The sequence below is a fragment of the Neovison vison genome, chromosome 4, assembly GCF_020171115.1.
Source record: "Neovison vison isolate M4711 chromosome 4, ASM_NN_V1, whole genome shotgun sequence".
Taxonomy (NCBI): Eukaryota; Metazoa; Chordata; class Mammalia; order Carnivora; family Mustelidae; genus Neogale; species Neogale vison.
In genome coordinates this window covers 124,984,964-125,007,299 of record NC_058094.1, presented here as the reverse complement: position 1 = coordinate 125,007,299, position 22,336 = coordinate 124,984,964, and the positions used below count along the sequence as shown (strand labels likewise).

At 37.9% G+C, this 22,336-nt stretch overlaps 1 protein-coding gene across 2 annotated transcripts in view; it reads right to left on the bottom strand.

Moving 5' to 3' along the window:
- Positions 1 to 22,336, bottom strand: part of CDK13 (cyclin dependent kinase 13) — a 121,813-nt gene that overhangs the window by 83,908 nt on the left and 15,569 nt on the right. For both annotated transcript variants that reach the window (XM_044245654.1, XM_044245655.1), the window contains exons 2-3: positions 6,507 to 7,148; positions 956 to 1,126 (exon numbers count right to left, since the gene is read on the bottom strand). In XM_044245654.1, coding sequence (XP_044101589.1) covers positions 956 to 1,126; positions 6,507 to 7,148 — 813 coding nt within the window. The remainder of the gene's footprint in view (positions 1 to 955; positions 1,127 to 6,506; positions 7,149 to 22,336) is intronic.

The following is a 22,336-nucleotide window of genomic DNA, read 5'->3' as shown; positions in this document are numbered from 1 at the left end:
AAAAAACCTAACTATAAAGCTTATTGACAAATTTAAACTTATGGCCCTTAAAAATGAAAACACAAGAAGGATTTTTAGTCCAAGAAAGTACAAAAGTATTACTATAATCAACTCTCAGTAATCCACCCTGTGTATGTTTCTGTGTGTCATATATATATATGACAAATATTTGACATTCTTAAAAAAAAATAGGTTATTTTGTAGTCTCTCAATATTCTGGTATGTAACAGAAATTCACTAAAGGAATAAAGCTACAAAACTCAGAATTTTAAAAGTTTTCTAGTTTTCTACTCTATACTAGGAAATCCCATCATACTCTCGCTAGGCACCTGAACGGCAATTCTAAAATCAGATCTAACTCAAGTTCTTACTCACACTTTCCCTTGATTAAGTAGAAAAAAAAAAAAAAAAATCAGTGTTCTCCCCCTTTAACTGATAAACAGGTTTCAAGGGAAAGAGTTGGTTCTAGGCACTTACTTGAAGCTAATTTAGGATACAGATTTCAAACCTTCTTCCACTCCACCTCTTGCAGAATGAAAAATACATTTAGTTAGGGGAGCAAATGGAGCTAAAAAGCAAAGGAAAACACAGCAGCTTGCCCATTACTAATTTTGTTTGGGCTCACTGAATGCTGACTTCCATCTTCTCCAATTTCAGTGTTTTATATTATTTAAATATCTTAATTATAGAAATTATCTTTAACATATAATAACCCAAGAAATTAATACATTACAAACTGTGAGAGAAAATTAAATCTGGTTTTATTAGTCATTTTGAATAGTGATGCAGGGAATTATGAAATTTTTTTAAAACTCTAGAATTTATTCATATACTTAAGTTTAAAGAATAAATACACTTTTTATTATTTTAAATCTTAATTTTTTGTTTTATGATTTTATGATGACCCAGAATCATTTCTGGCCAATGTAAGAGCAGGCGGAAAGCAAACACATACTTAGGCCTCCTTTTACTATGTAACTGTGTTGCTGTTTTCTTTTCCTCTGGACTCTTCGAGAGATCATCTCCTCCTGGTAGCTCTGGGGGCAGTGGTAAATCAGCAAGTAAACATCGGAGTTTCTTCTCTACTTCTTTTTTAACCGCTTTTACTGAAATATTTCCACGTAAGCTAAAAGAGAAAGGAGTCACACAAATAAAACCCAAACATCTGAGAAATAAAAACGCAGCCACATCTCACACTTAAATAGCAATGGAAAAATACTAAACTAAGTTTCTTTACTTTCCAGCTAAAATAATGTACTATATTCAATTACAAAATAAAAAATTGGGGGGTAAAAATGATACAGAATTAGAGAAAAACTAAGGAAATCTGAACAAGGTGTGAAGTTTTTTTTTTGTTGTTGTTGTTTTTTTAGATTTTATTTATTTATTTGACAGAGAGAGATCACAGGTAGGTAGAGAGGCTGGCAGAGAGAGAGAAAGAGAGAGAGGGAAGCAGGCTCCCCGCCGAGCAGAGAGCCCGATGTGGGACTCGATCCCAGGACCCTGAAGATCATGACCTGAGCCGAAGGCAGCGGCTTAACCCACTGAGCCACCCAGGCGCCCCCAAGGTGTGAAGTTTAGTTACAATAATGTACTGATACATGTTCACTGATTGTAACAAAGGTACCATACTAATATAAGATGTTAATAATGAAGAAACTAACTACAGGGTATATGGGGACTTTCTGTAGTACCATAATGTTTATGCAAATCTAGCACTGCTCAAAAAAAAAGTATACTTTTAAAGATGATACAGAATTACTATAAAATTGTAAATTAATACTAAAAAAGTCAACTTGCCATGTTTCACAGAAAAAGTACCTCAACAAGAAATATACAAGATCAAAAGAAGAAAATTAAAAGATAGGGCTGATGAACCTAAAACTGGATCTGAATGAACAGAAAGAAACCATGTTTTGGGGGCACCTGGGTGACTCAGTAGGTTAAAGCCTCTGCCTTCGGCTCAGGTCATGGTCCCAGGGTTCTGGGATCGAGCCCCACATCGGGCTCTCTGCTCAGCAGGGAGCCTGCTTCCTCCTCTCTCTCTCTGCCTGCCTCTCTGCCTACCTGTGATCTCTGTCAGATAAATAAATAAAATCTTTAAAAAAAAAAAAAAAAAAGGAACCATGTTTTTGTATGGAAAATTGTAATATGGTAAAGCTATCAGTCTCCAAATTAATCTACGTTTGGTTGAGTCCCAAACAATTTAAAGTGACTTGACAAGCAGACCAACTATAAAATCTGTCAAGAATAAAGGCAAAAAATCTGCCAAAAAAACTTCTGAAAAAGAGTAATTAAGTGCAATTTGCCCTGTTGTGTGGTCAACCTATTTTAAAAGATTGCAAACCAGAAGTCCAAGACTGGCTAAAGTCAAGGGTATGTATTATGGTCTACCCAATGTTTTATAAAAAAAACTATGAAATTAAATTGCCAATATTTTTAAATCAGAAGATTCAGATTTCAGGCTTCCTTTAAAAAAAAAAAAAAGTATCAAAAGCTCTAGCAACACTGGGCCCCAAATTAGGTGGGCTTCAGCAACACTGAAGTGGAGACTGAATGGCAGAGCTATTCGCTAATTAGTAATTCACTCCACCCCTTCACTTTTGTATTAGCTGCCTATCCCTACAGCAGAAACTCAAGTCTGAGAACCAATGTATCATGCCTAACGAAGTTAAAACAAAGAAGTACTGGCAAAGAAATAATAAAACATCTTAATAGAAAATAGTCCAGAAACACAGGTATCCATAATAATTTTTATACATGGCACCACAAATTATGGATTTTTCAGTAAATGTTGTTAGAAACAACTGGATCTATCAGTCTACATGGGAGATGGGGGAGAGCATCTTTCTTCTTCATGTAATAAACAAAAAAAAAATGTGTGACTTGACTTAATCTTTTTAGCTTTATAAACCCGTAAGATATAAAGAAAAAATTATTAGATCCGACAATATTTAAAAATGAAAATAGCCAAAACCAAAACAAATATATGTCAAAGACAAGCAAAAAGACTCTGATAAGCAGGGACGCCTGGGTGGCTCAGTTGGTTGGACGACTGCCTTCGGCTCAGGGCGTGATCCTGGAGTCCCGGGATCGAGTCCCACATCAGGCTCCCAGCGCCATGGGGAGTCTGCTTCGCTCTCTGACCTTCTTCTCGCTCATGCTCTCTCTCACTGTCTCTCTCTCTCAAATAAATAAAATCTTTAAAAAAAAAAAAAAGACTCTGATAAGCAAAGATCAAGATCCTAAACCTAAGGAGCACCTACAACTCAATTAGATAAAGGAAAACACGGGGCGCCTGGGTGGCTCAGTGGGTTAAGCCTCTGCCTTCAGCTCAGGTCATGATCTCAGGGTCCTGGGATCGAGTCCCGCATCGGGCTGAGCCTGCTTCCCTCTCTCTCTCTCTCTCTCTGCCTGCCTCTCCATCTACTTGTGATTTCTCTCTGTCAAATAAATAAATAAAATCTTTAAAAAAAAAAAAGAAAAAGGAAAAGGAAAACACCTTAAGGAAAAGTTAGCATGAGATATGCACAAATAGTTCACTGGAAAAAATAAATACCCAACAAGTATTCAGAAAGTTGCTATATCTCAATAATCAGAAAAATGCAAAATTAAATAATTCCATATTTTAAGGACTAATAAATTGGTAACAGTCTTATTAAAGTACAATTTGAGGGAGGCAGCTGGGTGGCTGAGTTCGTTAAAGGCTGCCTTCAGCTCCCAGGGTCCTGAGATCAAGCCTCACGTTGGGCTCCCTTCTCAGTGGGGTGTCTGCTTCTCCCTCTCCCTATGCCCCTCCACCCCCTGTTCTCTCTCAAGTAAATAAAATCTTTAAAAAGTAATAAAAATTTAAAAATAAATGTATGTACTTTAACCAGGTAACTATCCTATAAAAATTGCTCTTGTACACATAAAATAAAATACAGAGTTTGGTAACAAAAAATTATAAATCTACGTATCCCTTAATCAATAGCTGAATAGTAAATAAGAGCATGATTTATCCATTCTTTTTTTTTTTTTTTTAAGATTTTATTTATTTATTTGACAGAGAGAGAAATCACAAGTAGGCAAATCAGCAGGCGGGGAATGAGGGGCTCTATCCCAGGACCCTGAGATCATGACCTGAGCCAAATGCAGAGGCCTAACCCACCGAGCCACTGAGGCACCCCCATGATTTATCCATTCTTATAGATAGGAATATTAAACCTATCTATATAGGTTAAATAAATTAAAATAAAATAAATTAAAATAAAATAAATTAAACCTATCTATATATATATATATACATAGATATATATCGACAGGAAAGATCTCTAATACATTAATGAAAAAAACAAGTCAAGGAGTATTATGCATAGTATGATCCTAATTTTTTTTAAAATCAATTTATTATATGAAAGCATACAGTTTAACAGTCTACCTTGTGATTTTCAGAGAATAATAAATTCCAGGTCTGGAAGAGAAGCAAAGTTCAAAGTAAGCCTAAACGATACTATCTGGCCGGAAAGTACTCAAAAATAAATAGGTCACGTCAAAAGGACAAATAAGTCAGCTTAAAGGAGTTCCCACTGACATTCAGAGCATCAAAAAGAGTGACTAGTGTTGAATTGACCTTTGGCCACACAAATTAGTATTAGTATCCATGTACTGTATTCATGAAATATACAGACACCTTCAAAGAAAGAAGAGCAGAGACGCAATAGAAGAGAAAAGCAGAAGAGACAGAGAAGAAGGTGGGTCAGAATATTTTTTTAGGGGTGCCTCAGTGGCTCATTCGTTAAGCATCTGCCTTCAGCTCAGGTCATGATCCCATGGTCCTGGGATCAAGCCCCACATCAGGCTCCCTGCTAGGGAGGAAGCCTGCTTCTCCTTCTCCCACTCCCCCTGCTTGTGTTCCCTCTCTCACTGTCTCTCTCTGTCAAATAAATAAGTAAAATCTTTTTTAAAAAATTTTTAATGATAATCATGACATGTACCGTCACCCCATTAAAAACAGATGCACAAAGAATACCCTCCTTAAGCACTCAATTGCATATATGTTGAGTTCTTGAAGAAACCACCAGTAAAAATTTACTTCCAAAGCATATATGAAGAATAAAGTAGAAAATGAGTCTCACTGGCCCAGAATTACTGGATTTTTTTTTCTTAAGATTTTATTTGTTTATTTAAGATAGAGAGAGCACAAATGGCAGGGGGTGGGGAGCTGGCAGGAAGGGACAAGCAGACTCCCACCAAGTGGGGGTGCCTAATTCGGGCTCAATCCCAGGACCCCAAGATCATGACCTGAGCCAAAGTCAGATGTTTGACTGAGCCACCCAGGCGCCCTCAGAATTACTGGATTCTTTGCAACTGGGATTATTCGCTCACTAATGAAGTGACTCAGTTCTATATTCATGCCTCCCTGTGATGGAGAGCCCATTCCCAGACTCATCCAAATTATAAATCACTACTCTGTTATGAACCTTCAGTGTTCCTAGAGAACAGTCAAACCTGTAAATACCATAATTAGAGTGATATAATTGGTGAATACCTGATTATATTGGATGAGATCTCTTGGAAACATTTTTGATTACAGAAAAAAGACATCACAGAGGGCATGAAACACAGGAATTATGATTTCTTTTTTGTTTTAAATTCTAAAATTTTCATAATGCCAGCCAAAGTGAGCACTTGAAAGACCTACCCACACAACATTTTCATACACTTTTCAAATTCTATAAAGATGTCAGCTAGAACTGCTCACGTAGCTGTTTTTTTAAAAGAAAATGAGAGGAGAACAGCTTTAATTTCTCCATAAAAATAAAAATGAAAATGAAAAATGTTAAGTGGTATAACAGACAGATATTACACAGCAGCATAATGCTTCTATCCTAGCATACATTTCAGAGATATTCTTAGAACCGCATTTACCTTACACTCAACTCACTCGTATCTTCATCTTCTAAAAAATAAAAATGTTTCAACATTTAAAAAAACCTCACACCCCCAATATTCACATAGAAATCTGTAAACACGTTAAAGGAAAACAAACACATTATGGGTTTCCTGCAACATATAATTAATCTCCAACCGCAAAAAAAATCGAAAGGTTCAAGGAAAGTCTAAAAAACTATAAACTCATAATGCTACCCAGAGTGATAAATTTATAAGACTGCTGAAGAAACCTAGAAATAACCAATACACCTGCTTCATACCACCCAGGGTAGAGTCTCTCATAGACTGTCACGTTTCTGACAGGGTCATTAAGGAACACTAAGCTAAAGAAAACACACTATGCACATTTCCAATTCCCAAGCTGACATATATGTTGTATCCTAAGGCGACAGCAAATTCTTCCTGGAATTCTTAAACTCTGTCTAATTCTGTCACCCTACAAGCAATGTGCTTCATTTATAATAAAGACAGCTTATGGCTTTTTTATATAACCTTTCTATCTGGGGGGTCAGACAGCTTCTCACTTCAAACTTTTCTTTCAACTGCTGGTGACAACACTCTCTGGCACTTACCTGTCAGTGTCCTTATCTTCAGGCAGCATGGGAGGCAAAGGTAACGGTGGTAATGTAGAGGTCACTAAAGCCACATGGTGCTCCTTCTCCTTGGCTCCTAAGCTTGGTGTAAGTGGTTTGGTTTTCTCTTTAAGAGATACTGGTTCGTCCTTTGTAGCAGCAGATTTACTCTCCTTCCCAACTACAACTGCTTTCTTGGTGGCTTTATCTACAACCAAGTTATTGTCCACCTTTGTTACCTGAAGAGGTGGCTTTGTTTTTGCCTTGTCATTTTTTAAAGTTCCACCGCTTGAGGGAGAAGGTGCATGCTCAGTTTTCAGTTTCTTCACATCCTTCACGTGGTTGGTTTGTGATGCGCTGGCCCCGGTCTCCGCGCTCCCCTTTGTAGGTGTAGAAGTGTTAGAAGCTTTGGCAGCTTTGGCAGCGGCCTCAGCAGCCTTCGCCGCCTCTGCAGCCCTCGCTGCCTCTGCAGCTCGGGCTTTTTTATTCTTGTTCAACTCGGCTGCAAGGCTACTCTTCAGAGTTAGTGTGCTAGGAGAAATGCTAGAATGACGACTTCTGGATCTAGACAATCTGTGCCTGCTACGAGATCTTGAATGCCTAGATGAATATGGGCTTCTGCTTCGGGATTTGGCAGAACGTCTGGTGGAAAATAATGAAGATATAGTCAGTAATTCAGAAGAGGTGAGTTCTAAATTTATAAAAACTGCGAACTGAAGCCTGTGAAATCAAACAGAAATTTATTTAATTTCAAAATCATAATATAGTTTGATTATATTGATCTTGGTCTAGCCTATGAATGCTCAGAGGTGAGACTGGATGAAAGTAGATCTTTGTGAGAAGAAATACTATAAGGTTAGGAGAGAGAGTGTGACAAGACATCCCTGCTGTCTTAGAAAACAGAAATATACAACAAAGACACAGCAATGGTGGCAGCAGCAGGGTCAAGTCTGACCAATCATTCAATAGGGAGACCACCTCTACACCTGAAAAGCATCCTTGCCCACAAGCTCAGAAGTCAGCAGTGCTCTGTCTAAAACAAGAGTGAAAAAGATAAATGCCTATCATGAGAGAGGAAATACAGTCTCTAAATTCTGGAAACTATTTAATGCTGACTATGTAATTCACTTCCCCCAAACTATTGGAAAACACAAAACCTATCATCTATTTAGAAGTATGGTGGCAACCAAAGTTCCTGTAAAACAAATGCAGCATGGCGCCCGTGAAAGGAAGCTGAAGTTTTCAAATCAATACCTTATCAAAACTAAAAACAAATACTCACCAGACAAAGGCACTATGATAGCACTTTCACATGTCTGCCACATCTCATTTTAATTGCTCACATCAACCCGTGAAGTATCTAGTTTACAGATTAGAAATTTAATCTAAAATACCATGTAACCTAAAATCAATCCCATATTTAGCAGTAAATGTACTGGTAATTATCTTACTACCACTACCCTCTTCCTCTAATAATCTTCTGCCCAACTCTGTGCCCAAGAAGGCTAACCTTAACAGACACATCTTCTGGGTTTCAGTGTTACCTGTCACTGGAAGGTCAGAAGGTAGAGAAATACTGGGTTATTTCTTCCCAGCACCCTCCCTCCTTTTGGTCACATTTTCTGACAGAAGCTTTGTCACCCGACCACCATGGCTCCTGTCAGATACCCCTTTCTCCACAACTCTCCCCAGGCTCTAATAACACTGTATTTTCCCTGTCCCTTGAAGCTTCCTTCTGTAACTTATAGAAAACATCCCTTGTGGGTTCCCTTAATCCACCCCTACCTCTGCAGTCCTTCACTGAAGTCTCTTGCACCATCTCAGCTAGATTCGTTTCCTTCTAGAACCTTGCCTGATCTAGTTGTATGCCATCTTAAACCCAGACCTTCTGACTGGAAAGTACGTAGGTCAACACGATACACAAATTAATACACTGTGGAGGAGATAGCTCCTGCTGACATTTTGTAGAAGTTACATGGAGAGGGTAAATAAAGCAACAAAACTCCTAAAAACCCATAATTAAAATGCGCAGAGAGGAAAGGAAGGACTGGAAATTTTATTTATATTTGACATTAAAAGAGCATGGAAGAAAATACTGAGAAACATTTTACAATTCTAGTATGAAAACGAAATGATATTTAGGTTTAAGATAAACTCAAATACAAACTGAACTTCGCCCTCATTTTTTCAAAAAGATTTCAAAATGTACTAAGGGCTAATTACTCTTCAGCACTGAGGTACTTTATACATAGTATTTATATAACATTATTTTAGATTAATGGGAACACTGTTTAGAAAACATTCAAATCTAACACTTATCATTAAATATTCATTAAAATTACCAATAAGCTTACAAGTATTTGTGGAAATGCAAGGAAATGTTTTGTTAAATAGACAACTTTAGTATAAGAACTAAAAATGTCATATTATGAAATACTCAGCCACATTTTTAAATGTTTCTCCCTTCAGACCCTTATACCTCAAAACAAGTCTGACCATGCTTCTAGAGCAGAAAGGTAGAGCAGGAGGAGAGCAAAGAGACTATCATTTCATCAGAGGTAACAGCACAGAACTTTTGTTAAATTAACTTTCCTACACTAACAAGATTCTGGTTCCCAAATTCATACAGACACATAAATTATATTTAACTGAGAGATTTATGGCCACTAAGTTTCACCTAAGAAAAGAGAGACAAATATATCAGGTAAAATCCCAACATAATTAACACCTTTGACCTACTAAATTATTTTTTACTGGAGAGAATCTAGATAAGCATTATCAGCGAAGACTTAAAAAACAAACCATAACCTCCATTCCTCTCCAATTTCTCTGTTTCTCTTTAAAAGTTCCTTAACTTTTTAACTTCATGTCCTAGTAAACATGCATTCTTTCACAAAGTGCATATTTACTAATAAATGTCAATGATATATTTAATGTTCATAACATGTTTTGGGAACCCAAAATTAAATATAATCACAAAATCCAAATTTAGGTCATTTTTACTAATGACCTAACTTCAGCCATACAAAGTTAGGAGGGTAAGAAAGTGCATCTCTGAGACTATATAATGAATTACATCATGAAGCTTTAGTAAAAGAACTGAAATGGATGGTAGAAAACAAGTCCTTTTTTTTTTTTTTTTAAGATTTTATTTATTTGACACAGATGGGGGGCATGAGCAAGAGTGGGGAGAGACAGAGGGAGAGGGACAAGCAGACTCTGCACTGAGCACAGAGCCCAACTTGGGGCTCAATCTCACAACCCCAGATAATGACCTGAACCAAAACCAAGAGTCAATTCCTTAACCAACTGAGCCATCCAGGCGCCCTGCAAGTCCGATTTTTCTTCTTTCTAAAAAAAGGTTTTTTTCTAATTATTTCTATACTACAGAATCTGCAGTGAATATGTATTAGCTGTTTGTCTGTTGTTAATGGGGTTTTTTTAAGCTTTTTTTTTTTTTAATTTTATTTATTTGTGAGAGAGAGAGATTGCATAAGAAGAGGGAGCAATAGGCAAAGGGAGGATCAGGCTCCCCACTGAGCAGGGAGCTTGATATGAGACTTGATCCCAGGACGCTGGGATCATGACCTGAGCTGAAGGCAGACACTCAACCGACTTTGCCACCCAGGCGTCCCAGTGTTTTCAAGAGATGACAGTATCTCTTTAGGAAGAGAACTTCCTATGTTTCTAAGATTTCCAAATTCATGTAACACAAAGCAGAACCACAACAGAAACTCAGTATCCTGAAACTCAACTGGTTAGTGTTTGCTGTTAATTAGGTTAGTGTTCCTTAGAAAGGAGAGCATAGTGTACTATTCACTCAACTGTATCACACAATCTCTCCAAGAGTTCAGGTCTCCTGAAATGGTGCATAATTAGCAAACACCCGATTCTTAATAATTTTACTATAATAAGATCTAATCCCTTATTATATAAAACAACACTGAACAGTGCTATCCAAAAGGACTTTCTGGGGATGCCTGGGTGGCTCAGTAGGTTAAGCCGCTGCCTTTGGCTTGGGTCATGATCCCAGGATCCTGAGATCAAGTCCCACATCCATCTCCTTGACCTGTAGGAAGCCTGCTTCTCTCTCTGCCTCTGCCTGCCACTCTGCCTGTTTGTGAGCTCGTGTACTCGTTCTCTCTCTCTCTCTGACAAATAAATAAACAAAATCTTAAAAAAAAAAAAACAACTTTCTGAAATGATAGTGTTCTATACATGTTGTGTCTGATACAGTAGCCACTATTTTCAACATTTTTTAAGCCTAATTTTTCTACCCTGCTTATTTCTTTTCTTTCTAGTATGGGAATTTAGTATATGATAAAGAGTATTTTAATTTTGTTTTGAGAAAGAGAGAAAGAATGAGTACATATTCCAGGGGGAAGGGAGGAGAGGAGAGGGAAAGAGAAAATCTTAAGCAGGCTCCAAGCCCATTGTGAGCCCTTGAGCTGAAATCAAAAGTCAGACACCCGGGGCGCCTGGGTGGCTCAGTGGGTTGAGCCGCTGCCTTCGGCTCAGGTCATGATCTCAGGGTCCTAGGATTGAGTCCCGCATCGGGCTCTCTGCTCAGCAGGGGGCCTGATTCCCTTCCTCTCTATCTGCCTGCTTCTCTGCCTACTTGTGATCTCTGTCTGTCAAATAAATAAATAAAATCTTAAAAAAAAAAAAAAAAGTCAGACACCCAAAGGACTGAGGCCATCCAGACACCCTTCCCTGCTTCTTTTACATGCTAATAGCAGTTGTACCCATTTGAAAAACTTGTTGATTACCCTCCCCAAAAGGATATAAAAACCACTTCCCATGAACGGATCATCCAAAATACCACATCAACAAAATGAAGGATAAAAATCACATAATCACAAAAGCATTTAACAAAATTCAGCATTCTTTCATGACAAAAACTAAACAAACTGAGTATAGAAAGAATATACTTCAACATAATAAAGGCCATTTAAGACAAGCCCACAGCTAACATTGTACACTCAGTGATGAAAAGCTGAAAGCTTTTCCTCTAAGATCAGGAACAGGACGATACCCACCCACTCTTAACACTTTTACTCAACATAATACTGGAAGGCCTAACCTGAGCAATTAGGCAAAATAAATAAATAAATGATTTTTTTAACAAGATTATTTATTTGACAGAGAGAGAGAGAGAGAGACAGCAAGACAGGGAATACAAGCAGGGGGAGTGGGAGAGGTAGAAGCAGACATCCCCCCAAGCAGGGAGCCCAATGCGGGGCTTGATCCCAGGATCCTGGAATCATGACCCAAGCCGAAGGCAGATGCTTAACTGCCTGAGCCACCCAGGCGTCCCCCAAAATCTTCTTTTTAAAAACATAAGAAAGCACAGCACACCTAGGTGGCTAGTCGGTTAAGTGTCAAACTCTTGATTTTACCTCAGGTCGTGAGCTCAGGGTCCTGGGATTGAGCCCTGCAACAACTCCTCTATCCGTGGGGAGACTGCCTGAGGATTTCTCTCCCTTTCCCCTCAGGGGTGTGTGTGTGTGTGCGCGCGCGTGCGCACATGCTCTCTCCCTCTAAAATAAATAAATCTTTAAAAAAGAAAAAAAAAGCATCAATATCAGAAAGAGGTAAAATTTTGTGTTTGTAGAAAACCCTTCCAAGGATACCACTAGGAGGATGTTAGAACTAATAAACAAATTCAATAAAGTTGCAGGATATAAAATCAACAGTTGACCCCAGACCAATACAGGAGTTAGGAGAGCCCGAGGCCTCCTGTACAGTTGAAAATCCGACCTTTGACTTCCCCAAAACTTAACTACCAGGCCTTCTGCTGACCTGATCCCTTAGCAGTAACATAACAGTCAGTTAATTTATATTTTGTATATTATATGCATTATATACTGTATTCTTTTTTAAAAGCTAGAAAAAAGAAAATGTTATTTAAAAAATCATAAAGAAGGGTGCCTGGGTGGCTCAGCTGGTTAAGTGACTGCCTTAGCTCAGGTCATGATACTGAAGTCCCACGATCAAGTCCAGCATCGGGCTCCCTGCTTAGCAGGGAGTCTGCTTCTCTCTCTCACCCTCCCCCTTCTCATGCTCTCTTTCTCTAATAAATAAAATCTTAAAAATAAATAAATAAATAAATAATCATAAAAAAGAAGAAATACATTTACAGTACTATCTATTGAAAAAAAAAATTCCATGTATAAGTGGGTCCACACTGTTCAAACCTGTGTTTTTCAAGGGTCAATTGTGTATCTTTTTTTTTGGTTAAGATTTTATTTATTTATTTGACAGAGAGAGAGAGGTCACAAGTAGGCAGAGAGGCAGGCAGAGAGAGAGGGGGAAGCAGGCTCCCCACTGAGCAGAGAGCCTGATGGGCGGCTCGATCCCAGGATCCTGAGACCATGAACTGAGCCGAAGGCAGAGGCTTAACCCACTGAGCCACCCAGGTGCCCCAACTGTGTTTCTATAGACTAACAACAAACTGCTGAAAAGAGAAAGAAAATAAATTTATTTATAACAGCATCAAAATGAATAAAATACTTAGGAATAAATTTAATCAAGTAAATGAAAGAAACAGATTAAAGAAATTGAAGAAGGCACAAATAAATGGAAAGATATTCAGGGCTAATGAAATGTAAGAATTAGTATTGTTAAGCTGTCCATACTATACAAAACCATCTACAGAGTCTATGCAATCCCTATTAAATTTCCAATGGCATTTTTCACGAAACAGAAAACACCACCCTAAAATTCATACGGAACCACAAAGACCCAGAACAGCCAAAGCAATTGTGAAAGAAAAGCAAATTTAGAGACATCACACTTCCTGATTTCAAGCTGTATTACAAAGCTATAGGCCATAGTAATCAAAATAGTATGGTATTGGCACTGGGGAAAAAAAAAAAAAAAAAGACAAATCAATGAAACACAGTAAAGGGCCCAGAAATAAATCCACATATATATGGCCAATTAATTTTCAACAAAATAGGCAAGAATATACAATGGGGAAAAGATACTCTCTTCAGGGGCGCCTGGGTGGCTCAGTGGGTTAAGCCGCTGCCTTCGGCTCAGGTCATGATCTCAGGGTCCTGGGATCGAGTCCCGCATCAGGCTCTCTGCTCAGCAGGGGAGCCTGCTTCCCTCTCTCTCTGCCTGCCTCTCCATCTACTTGTGATTTCTCTCTGTCAAATAAATAAATAAAATCTTTAAAAAAAAAAAAAAAAGATACTCTCTTCATAAATGGTGTTGGGAAAACTGGATAGCCACATGCAAAAAATAAAAACAGAAAAAGAAAGAAAGAAAAGAAATTGGACCCCTATCTTATACCATACACAAAAATCAACTCAAAATGGATTAAAGACTTAAACTTAAGACCTGATACCATAAAACTCCTAGAAGAAAACACAGGGGATAAACTCCTTGACATTGGTTTTGGCAATGGTTTTCATATTTGACACCAACAAAACAAAGCAAAAATAAAAGAATGGGACTACGTTAAACTAAAAAAAACTATGCTCTGCAAAGGAAACCATGGATAAAATGAAAAGGCAAGCTATGAATGGGAGAAAATATTTGCAAACCACAAATCTAGTAAGTAGTTAACATTCAAAATATCCAAAGAACTCGTGTAACTCAAAACAGGGAAAACAAAACAAAACACCCAATTAAAAAGTGGACAAAGGACCTGAACAGGTATTTTTGTGCAAAGAAGACATCCAAACAGCTAACAAGTATCTGAAAGGCACCCAATATCACTAATCATCAGTGAAATGAAATTCAAAACTACAACGATATCACCACACCTGCTAGGATATCTATCATCGAAAAGATAAGCAATAACAAATGCTGGTGAGGATGTAGAGAAAAAAGAACCCTTGTACACTGCTGGTGAGAATGTAAACTAATACAGCATTATGAAAAATAATATTGAGAGATTACTCTAGAAGTTAAAAATAGAACTACCAAGTGATCCAGATATCCCACTTCTGAGTCTGTAAGTCAAAGGAAATAAAAGTATTAGCTCAGAGAGATACTTGTACTCTCCTGTTCATTGCAGCACTATTCACAATAGCAAGGTACAAAAACAACCCAAGTGTCCATCAACAGATGAACGTATAAACAAAATGTGGTGTGTATACATGTCTCTGTAATGGAATACAATACGGGCTTTAAAAAGGAAGGAAATTCCGGGCGCCTGGGTGGCTCAGTGGGTTAAGCCACTGCCTTCGGCTCAGGTCATGATCTCAGGGTCCTGGGATCGAGTCCCACATCGGGCTCTCTGCTCTGCAGGGAGCCTGCTTCCTCCTCTCCCTCTCTCTGCCTGCCTCTCTGTCTGCTTGTGATCTCTGTCTGTCAAATAAATAAATAAAATCTTTAAAAAAAAAAAAAAGGAAGGAAATTCTGCCATTTAGAACAACACGAATGAGCCTAAAAAGCTTTATGCCTTGTGAAATAAGCCAGAGAAAGACAAATATGGCACGGTATCACTTATGAGTGGAATCTTTTTTAAAAGAGTCAAACTTGGAGAATAAAGGGTGATTTCCAGGAGCTAAGAGGGAGGGGATAAAAGGAGAAGCTGGTAAAAGGATACAAACTTTCAGTTAGAAAATTAATGAAGTATGAGGATCTAATGTGTAACATGATGACTACAGTTGATAATACTGCATAATTGAAATTAAAAAAAAAAAAAAAAAGAACTCTAGCCACACAAAAAAATAAATGTATGAGATGATGGATGTATTACTTAACTTGATTATGGGAATCCTTTCACAATATATACATATATCAAATCATCGAAGTGATACTTTAAATATATTATTTTTGTCAATTATATCTTTTTAAAAAAGATTTATTTATTTATTTGGGAACAGGAGAGCATGGGGGGAGGGGCAGAAGCAAGAACTTGGGCTCCATCAAGGGCCCTGAAATCATGACCTGGGCCTCTGAGGCAAAGGCAGACACGTGACCAATGAGCCACTTAGGTGCCCCTAATTTTGTCAATTATATCTTAATAAAACCAGGAAAAAATGCTTTCTAAACTGAGAAACAGTAAAGTAGTAGCAATTTTTCAAAAGCCTTTCCCAATCATCCGTCTTGTTACATGCTCAGTCAAAATTCTAAATATTCGTATGTAATCTGCCATATACTGGTATTAGCAGCTCAGTTAACTTTTTTTTTCACGTTTTTCAATTAACTATTAACAGTACCATGGCAGCCTCTTAAATTCCTCTCCCTGCTTTAGATCTTCCTTCACTCTATCTAATCCATACTTACTGCAAAATGAACATCTTCCTTTAAGATCTACTCCTTGCAATTCTGTATTTCACCACTATCTTCCACCCATTTACCCAGGCTAGAAATCTTCCCAGATTCCTGATGCCCATACCACATCCCATCAATCCCATCAACTGTCTCGCTTTATCAGTTCTAACTCGGCATTCCCGTACACCCACGCTTCTAAGCATGTTTCCTACTACTGCTGTAACAAATTATCACAGACATAAAGGTTTAACCACACCAATTTATTATCTTACAGTTCTTGAGGACTGAAATTCCATAATAAGTCTCATTGGGCTAAAATCAACAACAACAGGGCTTTGTTTCTTATGCATTTTCATGGGAAAATGTTTCCTTGCCTTTTTCAGCTTCAAAACGTCCATGCCTTGGCTCTCAGTCCAACAATCTGACCTCTGCTTCCTTTATCACATTTCCTCTTCCTGTGCTTCTATCCTCTCATGGCCTTTTCTGACTCTGCTGACCCTCTTGCTTCTTTTTATAAAGATCCTTGTGATTACATGGCACCCACCTATACAATTCAGGATAATCTCTCCATCTCAAAATTCCTATTTTAATCAGACCTACAAAGTCTCTTTTGCACATAAGGTAACATACTAACAGTTTCACAGGGACATCTTTGGGTGGGCCACAATTTGTAATTATTTCTCAAGGTCCCTGTTCTGTTTCAGACCTCATTATCTCCCCTCAGGGCTACCTTATCATTTTAAAAATCGTCCTATCTAGTCTCTCTCTGCTCCAATTATTTCTACAGACACTATAACTGAACTAATCTTCACTGTTCAGTGACTATTACATGTCCCAAATTCACTCTTTCCTTCTCTTTTGAGTAGCTATTCCAAATCTTCACAAACTGTTCCAAACCTTTCTACCCATCTTCAAGTTAACAATTTCCAAAGTACTTCTATTCTGCAGAAAAACAAATCAAAACACAAAAATTACTAGGCCTGTCTCCTCCCTGCAAGCTTAATCTGTATCTCTATCTACCTCACATTTTACCTGAGCTCAGAACAGAGATACTCCTCTTCCTACCCAAGGTTAACTCCTGTACAATGCTAGCAATGTCCTATCTCCAGATCTTACTTCAAAGAGGGTTGGCCACAAATTTGCAGCTTCAGCCTCATCTGGGAGTTTGTCAGAAATGCTGTATTTTAGGCCCCAACCCAGATCTTCCAATTCAGAATCTGCATTTTATTAAGATCCCCACTAAAGCTTGAGATGCACTATTCTAGGCTCCTCTATGACTTGTGACTTCTACTCTTTGCTATCCATTGACTATTTCCCCTCAAGGATTAAATAACTCAAGTCTCTATGATCTTTTTTATTTTTTTTAAAGATTTTTATTTATTTATTTATTTGACAGAGAGAAATCACAAGTAGATGGAGAGGCAGGCAGAGAGAGAGAGAGGGAAGCAGGCTCCCCGCTGAGCAGAGAGCCCGATGCGGGACTGGATCCCAGGACCCTGAGATCATGACCTGAGCCGAAGGCAGCGGCCCAACCCACTGAGCCACCCAGGCGCCCTCTCTATGATCTTTTAAAACAGATAAGAAAAAACAAGCAAATAATGGTACTCTGATATTTTCTTTTTCCTCTCCTTCCAGTTACAGCCAAATCCTCCTACACACACCCCCACCCCCCACACGTAGCCCTCAAACCACAGTAACTTGGCTTGTATCCTCACCAAAATTACTAAGGTGACCAATGATTTATCTTTGGGGGGAGGGGAGGCGGAATAGCAATGCCTGTGATGACAATGCTGACCACACCCTTAAAAACACTTGCTAACCACTTTTACTCTTCTTTTTCCTGATTGTTTTCTAACCTCTATGGCTATTTCTCAGTGCTCTCTTAAGAACCCTCTTCTTCACTAAGTTCATCCACCCACAAGAGTCTAATTATGCTATGAATGGTTTAAATTATCACCTAAAAGTTGATTATCACACCAAGTCATCCTCCCTGCTCCCAATTATCCTACATGCATGCAACTTCAACAAAGTCCAGATATAACGATTAAATCCAAAATCCACCCCTTTTCTTCTTACAGATACCCTACACACAGGCAATGGCAGATTCTGAATTTCTGAAACAGCAAAGATGCAGAAATCATTCTATACCCCACATGGTCCTTTTCCTTTCTTCTTCCACATCCAAGTGATCTCCAAGTCCAGCCAATTTTATATCTTAAGCATCTCGACAGTTTTCTAGGCTCTTTGTCCCCAAAGCTATTCTTTCTCTTTAGGTCCTGTATCATCTCTCCCTTGGCCCAGTGCAACAGTCACTCTCCAGGTTTCCCACCACAAATCTCTATCCTTTCCAATTTCCTTTCCCTACCACCACCTGAATCTTCCAGTTCCCCCTCTACCAAAGCTCTCGACAGTCTTACACTATATACAAAGACCTTGTGCAGCCAACCCAAAACATACAAAGTTAGGCATAGAAAGCTGTTCTCACATTTCCTCTCTTCACCTCTTAAATCTGGCTAAGTACAGGGATACTTACCACATCACTTTCAAGTCTTCCCTCATTATGGCAGAGAGCTGGAGATGCTCCTTGTCCTATGATCCTACTACTTTGTTCATACCTCATTAGAATAATAATTAGATAATCTGTCTTCCCCAATGAGACTGAGATCACTGTACCTCCACAGCCCTAACTAGCACAAACCTAGCACAAAGGCAGATGCTAGATAAGTATTTGTAGAATCAGGGGCACCTGGGTGGCTCAGTGGGTTAAGCCTCTGCCTTCAGCTCAGGTCATGATCTCAGGAGTCCTGGGATCAAGTCCTGAGTTGGGCTCTCTGCTCAGCAGGGAGCCTGCTTCCCCCTCCCGCTCTTGGCTTGCCTCTCTGCCTACCTGTGAATCTCTCTCTGTGTCAAATAAATAAGTAAAATCTTAAAAAAAAATTTGCAGAATCAGGTACACTGGTGAGAGTATTTCTACTGAACAGGATTCACTTTTCTTAGCCTAATATTAAGGTACTGCATGATCTTCCTGGTTCTATCAAGTTCTGCTTCTGCCTAATACTACCATGTCTTTACTCCCACAGACTCACTGAGAATGTTCTCTTTCCACCATCTTCTACCGAAGTCCCATCCATCTTCCAAGAATGTAGCTCAAGAGTTCTTACTTATTCACAAAGCCTCACCAACTCCAAGAAGGCTGTCCCTTTCTATGAACCTCCACTGGGCCTATCTGCATCTTTCTTAAGATCTTAACCTTTCATAACTTTGTATTTTAGATATTTACCACACTATTAGACTATATCCTCTTTGAGGCGCAGAAACTAGGTCTAATTCATTTTTTTATCACTCCACAGCCCTTAGCATACCACCCAGATGGTAGTCTTTTACTGAGTAAACAAACATACAATAAACCTCACAGTTTACAAAACACTTTTATAGACATTTTTCATTTGACTTGTTCTTCATAGCAACCAAGGTATACAGAAAGGAGATGAGGGAACTAAGAAGAGAGTTAAGAAATTTAGAGTTCAAGGGCTATAAAGAGATAGAGTCAATATGAAGACCACATCTTCCAATTCAAAGCCAGGCACTATTTTTTTGTTACCACATCAGACTACATCCTTCCCCTCCATTTATTTGATTCTCATCTGGCTTTAAGGATCAAGTTGAAGTCCCACCTCCTCTATAACCTCATTTGCTAAAATCACATAATGCTTGTGACATATTGCTTTGTACTTTAAAAACATAAATTGGATTATGCCGTACCTTTGCCTAAAACTCTCCAATAGCTTCTCAATGCATTCAGAATAAAAATAAAAATCCTCATTGTGATCTGCAAGACCCAAACCACCTCTCACTTCACTCACTATGAATCTATTCTATTACACCCTCCTTCACTCACTATGATCTATACACACTAACCTCTTTTCTGGTTCTTCAAAAAGTTATGCTTCTTTTCTGACTTGATGTCTTAGCAAGACTGTTTTCTCTTCCTGGGATGCTTAAATCACATAGTTGCTCCTTCTTATCATTCAGGGCTCTATTTATCACCCCTATAGGGAGGCTCTCCCACATCAGAAAGATAAATGGGCATATCATATACCCCTCTCCTCCCACCACTGTCTTGTTCATCACCATATCCCCAGTGCCAGAACTATGTCTGGTGTGGAATAAACAAAAGGTATTTATTGAATTGATGAATAAAAGAACATGTTTATCAACTACTTTCCTAAATGCTGCCCACAAATACAAGCAGAATGCTTTGTATAACTGCTATCCAGCTAATTAACTAATATGCATAGGTCCACTGATAAAATTCTATTTAAACTAAGATTTAGAAGACCGAATAACCCTTAGCTAATTAGTTTCTTCATATAAACACTGAGATGACTTTATTATTTTTATTAACAACCAAACCTTTTGCATCCATTATCCCAAAGGGATTTAATAAGTGAAACCAGTTTTTCTATTGTAAAACTATCTTTATTTCTTATTTTTAGTAGCTACAGGGTCCTCTTGATTAAAAAAAATATATAGTCAAAGAAATACAAATGGCCAGTAAAGAAATGTAAATGCTTGGGCACCTGGGTGGCTCAGTGGGTTGAGCTGCTGCCTTCGGCTCAGGTCATGATCTCGGGGTCCTGGGATCGAGTCCCGCATCGGGCTCTCTGCTCAGCGGGGAGCCTGCTTCCCTCTCTCTCTCTCTCTGCCTGCCTCTCTGCCTACTTGTGATCTCTGTCTGTCAAATAAACAAATAAAATCTTTAAAAAAAAAAAAGAAAGAAAGAAGTGTAAATGCTCCCATCTTTATTGTAACCAGAAAAGGCAAAATAAAAGGAGCCATCCATCAGAATGGCAAAAATTGGAATTTTGAAAACATCAATTATTCATAAAAATACGAAGAATGGCCACTTATATAAATTATCAGAAGGAATATAAAATTGCAGACTTTTATATCTATTCAATGCTTCTGATTTGCAACTTCACCTATAAGAACACATCTGACAAAAACACTTACATATGTGTCAAAAAGTTACTACAGATATTCTTAAAAGGATTGGCTGTAATAAAGAAAAAATGATAGTTAAATAAAGCCTGAAACATTTCATGCAATACTGGAGTTCTATGTAGCCATTTGGAAAGACCTTCAAATCCTACTGCTAAACAAAAAAAGCATGTAAAAAAAATTTATGGTATGGTAACATTCTTAATGTTTATGTGTATGTACTTAAGTTTGAATATAAGCATATACACAGAAAAAGGACATACAACAGCTACTGACTGTTGATAATATATTTGACATGATACTGACTAACATGATAATATATTTGAGAAGGACATAAAGGGTAGCTTTCACATCTTGCTATGTATGCTTCTATACTATTTTCAAGCATCTTGCATATAATTTTTAAATACAGAGCATGGATTTTAAAAAAGGTAACAATTTCAGCGTAGAGAATTGAGAAATACAGAAAAGTTTAAAAACAAACACTAACTGAACTTGCCAATGGTTCTGTTGTAGCCTTTATGCCCTTGATTGCTATTCTGTTATTCCCAAATAAATCCACTTTTGCTAGTAAAAATAAATAAAATTAAAATAAAAACAAAACAAAAAAAAACCCAAAACCACCAACAGGGCTCCTGGCTGGTCACTCAATAGAGCATACAACTCTTGATCTTGGGGTCATGAGTTCAAGCACCATGCTGGACACAGAGATTACTTTAAAAAACAAACAACAAACAATATAATACTCAAAACTTATCAAAAAATAAATAAACACCAACAGAAAAGTTTAAAGATGAACACCAGAAATTACATCAAATTAGAATGTATGGGACAAAGAAACCCTGTCACTTTTTTTTTTTTTAAGGTTTTATTTATTTGACAGAGAACGTAAGCAGGCAGAGAGGCAGGCAGAGAGAGAGGAAGGGAAGCAGGCTCCTTGCTGAGCAGAGAGCCCGATGCAGGGCTCGATCCCAGAACCCTGGGATCATGACCTGAGCCGAAGGCAGAGGCTTGAACCCACTGAGCCACCCAGGTGCCCCAACCCTGTCACTTTTTTTAATAAAAATAAAAAAGCTTACTCCAGTACACCAATTACTTAACCTTAAAAAAATTAAATTTGGAAAATCATGAGTACTTAAGTAGCACTAATTTAAAAAATACTATAAACATTAATGCATATACTTTTCATAATAAAAATGTTTCTTCATGCACATTGAGGAAATCAATACAGCTAACCATTACACATACTACAAAATAGGAATCTTCCTCTTTTCCTAGACCCTAGGACAGAAATAAATAATTAGACCAGTTCATGTATTAGGGACAACCAAAGCATCCACAATTTTTTTTTATATCAAAAATTAGACCCTAATGGAAACAATTTTAAACAAAAATAAAAGTAGGCTTTTATAATAAATTCACAGCCAATATCATTTTGTAGAAAAAATGACTAAAATGCTTTCCCTATGGGATCAGGATCAGAACAAGGAAATCTAATTTTGCCACCTCTAATCAACACTGTACTTGAGATTCTAGACATTGCAATTAGGCAAGAAAAATACATAAAGGAATCCAAATTTGGGGGGAAGGGAGAG